General features: G+C 35.8%; 1 protein-coding gene across 1 annotated transcript; it reads right to left on the bottom strand.

The window, feature by feature from the left end:
* Window positions 1–741: 741 nt before the first annotated feature.
* On the bottom strand, window positions 742–2762 carry LOC139873326 (ABC transporter I family member 1). The gene is made up of 2 exons (XM_071861255.1): window positions 2618–2762; window positions 742–1907 (listed from the first exon to the last, which is right to left on the bottom strand). The coding sequence occupies exon 2, from the start codon at window positions 1845–1847 to the stop codon at window positions 1170–1172; it is 678 nt and encodes a 225-aa protein (XP_071717356.1). The 5' UTR covers window positions 1848–1907; window positions 2618–2762; the 3' UTR covers window positions 742–1169.
* Window positions 2763–3463: the final 701 nt, after the last annotated feature.

The following is a 3463-nucleotide window of genomic DNA, read 5'->3' as shown; positions in this document are numbered from 1 at the left end:
CCTAAGGCATGCGTCGGAGTCAAAGACGAAGAAGCCATGTGTTCATGAGGCGCACGAAGGCATGAGATGAACCTGGTGAAAGTGGGCACGTCTTATATTTAATAAGTATTGGCTACATATTTTATCTTTTGATGATAGTTTGAGAACTCCACAATTTCAATATCATTTACTTGTAAGTGGCAAAAACTGGTACCAAAAGTTCAAGGACCCAAAGGTTCAGGTCTTTTTCTTTCTTGAAGTTGATTCATTAGACCGTATCGTTATTTCTATTCCCCCAACGAAAGATACTACATAAGCCTGATAGATCAAACTCGAAATTGTTCAACAAAGAGATTATGATTGTATATTGTGGTCATTTACACTTTTACAGTATTTCACTTAATGGCAGTGTGGGTCAAAATAGACCAAATTTATAATCAAATCATGGGTCTAGTCAGACTAGGTCAACCACTAGTTTTTTCGAGTTTTTAGTCAAACTCAAATGAAATGTTCATTACCAAACAATGTATCATTGAAATAATTAACCGCAACATTAAAAGGTATCACAAGATGAACACCAAATAATCAGGAGAATAAAATGAAATGTTCATTACCAAACAATGTATCATCAAAATAATTAACTGCAATATTAAAAGTTATCACATCAAATACAAATTTATTACATTAAAAGACAAAAAAAAAATTAAATCAAAACCAACTAGATGCGCTGTGTAATTTGTAGTCCAGTGATTCAATATTCCAACAAGCATATGTATATGATATCAATTTAGCCTTTTGAATCAATGCTGACTGAAACTACTTAACATAACATGGTTTTGTTGACTATTGGTCAACCCAGCCCCAAAAATCATCACTATCAACTACAACTGCCTTATTTACACCCAACTCACGATTGCAAACCAGCTTTTCAAAAAGGATATGATATAGCAGCAATAAATTGCACATTCAAGAAAATTTTCATACTTCTTAAAATATGTTTATTGAAGAGTTATCTGCCATACCTCTTTAGAGACAAAAAGCTGTTCTTGAAAATTCTCATACCTCTTAAAATATGTTTTTTTTTTTTTTTTTCAGTTTCTCCTTATGCAGTCGTGTAATACAAGTTTTGAGATAAATAAATGAACAGAATGGAAGTTATATTTTTAAAAGGCTAGATCTGTCATTTCACCTCAATGGGGAAGCATGTCTACTAAAGTAATTCTTCTTGGAAACCTAGGAGGCAATCTTAAGATCATAGCATCTTCAATTTCAATTGGTAAATGCGTGGCTACAATGACTATTCCACCCTGACTCCTATGATCTGCAATCATCTGCTCCAATAGTTTCACACCTTCATCATCTAAAGCAACCGAAGGCTCATCAAGCAACCAAATTGGTCTATCCATAGCAATCACTCTTGCAAGTTGCAACCTTTTTCTTTGACCCATTGAAAGCATTCGTGCTTTCTCATTGGCTAATCTCCCGAGACCCATAAACTCTAGTGCAGGTAAAGATTTGCCCATTTTATGTTCAAGAACTTCAAACCACTGAACGTTATCTAAAACTGTGAAGTTGCTTTTTATGGCTTCTTTTAACGAGAGCCAGTTGAGTTGAAGTTTGTATTGGTGGAAAACACCCGACTCCGTTATGTCGTGCCCGTTCCATAGGATCTCACCGGCTGATGGTTTTGAGAATCCGGCTAACATGCGTAAGAACGTTGACTTTCCTGACCCATTTGCACCTGTGAGTACAAGAGCTCCACCATCATGAATGGATATGTTTGTGTGGCGTAAGATTTGCTGGGCGTTTCTCATGCAAGAAACGTTGTTGAGAAGTAGCCGAGGAAGTGGGGGCCCACGTAAGGACATCGATGATATGTTTACGAGTTTAAAGTTGAATTAGAGTGGATCATGTAAACATGCTATGGCCTGCAATGAAAGAATAACAAATAAGCCTGTAGTAGATCAGTTTAAGAGAAACTATAAAATTTACGTGAGTAAGCTACTCTTTTGAGATTTACTTGATTCTTTGGTTTGTGCATGCAAAAATAAGGATAGAAAAGTTGACTTATATCAAACTGATGTACACAAAACATCACTGATGACATACACTAAATCACCGACACTCATATCATAAGGTAATGGGTTGTTTTCCAGATGAAAAAAAAAAACATTTGAAAAGAAGGTAATTAGGAAACCATGTCATTAGCCAAAAGCAGGGCCATACGACGCAAGAATTAAGCATACTCAAATAACGAACTACAAAGCAGTCAAACAAAATAAGGCAATACATTCACATTTTGATGTAATATACATTTCATTGTTAACAGATAATGGTACATTAAAATGAAAAGTGACAAGGTTATGTCAGGAAGAACATTATGCATAGACAAATCGCAAGTTTTTTATGTAATCCTTATCACTTAGTTAGGGGAAAAGTATAGTCTTATTGTAATTTCGGTGCAAAATAGTTTTTTTTTTGTCAACAATGAGTTCAAAATCATCAAACATTCACATTAGATCCATATTTCGTACACGTGCAGATCTAAATCCATTCGTGATAAAACCAAACAATATCTGTATTCGTTCGTATTAAACCGTAAGTCACATAAGCATATAACTATAAGTAATGATCAAACCAATTAATTAGCATCATCGTTGCAGCAGAAAAACGAATCTCGCTGTCGTGGTTATAAGTCGATGATCGGTTTCTCTCTGCTTCAGCGACTGAAGATAATTCTTCTTCCCTGTGATTTGCACTTTTTTCTCCAACTTCACCCTTTTCCATTTCTCATACTTTTAATTTTGACAAAATTACTGAAATCAACCTCTTTTTATTGCTTTTTATCCATTTTCATACCTTCCAAGCATAAATTACACAAACAATCCTTAAATGAGTTTCCATCCATTTTTTCATTACATTTTTAAATAAAAAAACACACAGTCATTCAAAATAACATGTCAGGTCAAAACTCTTTTAGACTATTTTTAACCCTGACGGTGATGTCAGAGTCAAGTAATGTACTTTTTGGTAATGTGGCATGGTCATGAGATGAAGTTAAATAAAGGGAAGTGTCAAATTTGAGGGTTAAATATTGTGGTGGGTGATGTGTTAAAATATTATTGGTAGTTAAATATAAAATATAATAATTAATAATATATAAATATATGTGGCAAAATCTGATTGGCTTAATCAAATTTGACACACATTTACTCTTCCGTCACATTTTCGACTGACGCCCGGGGCGTCAAGGGCGTCAAAGACGTTGCCAAGTGGGATGATGGAAGAAATTTGATGCCGCATTAGAATTAGCCTTAGACTCGATACAACGCAGCGTCAAAACCCATCGCGTCAGACGAGGCGGCAAAATCTGACGCCCCTGACGCCTCCAACGCGGCGTCAGAATCTGACGCGTGGGGGCGTCAGTTCACTATTTGACATCGGGTCAGAAGGACGTCAGGGTCAGGTGGCAACGCGTGATGGG

The sequence above is a fragment of the Rutidosis leptorrhynchoides genome, chromosome 10 (genome assembly GCF_046630445.1).
Source record: "Rutidosis leptorrhynchoides isolate AG116_Rl617_1_P2 chromosome 10, CSIRO_AGI_Rlap_v1, whole genome shotgun sequence".
In the NCBI taxonomy this organism is placed as follows: domain Eukaryota; kingdom Viridiplantae; phylum Streptophyta; class Magnoliopsida; order Asterales; family Asteraceae; genus Rutidosis; species Rutidosis leptorrhynchoides.
The sequence above is the reverse complement of the archived record's forward strand: the minus strand, read 5'-3'. Positions and strand labels throughout refer to the sequence as shown.

Coding starts and splice junctions, on each gene's coding strand:
- LOC139873326 (XM_071861255.1), bottom strand. CDS start 1,847: ATGTCCTTACGTGGGCCCCCACTTCCTCGGCTACTTCTCAACAACGTT.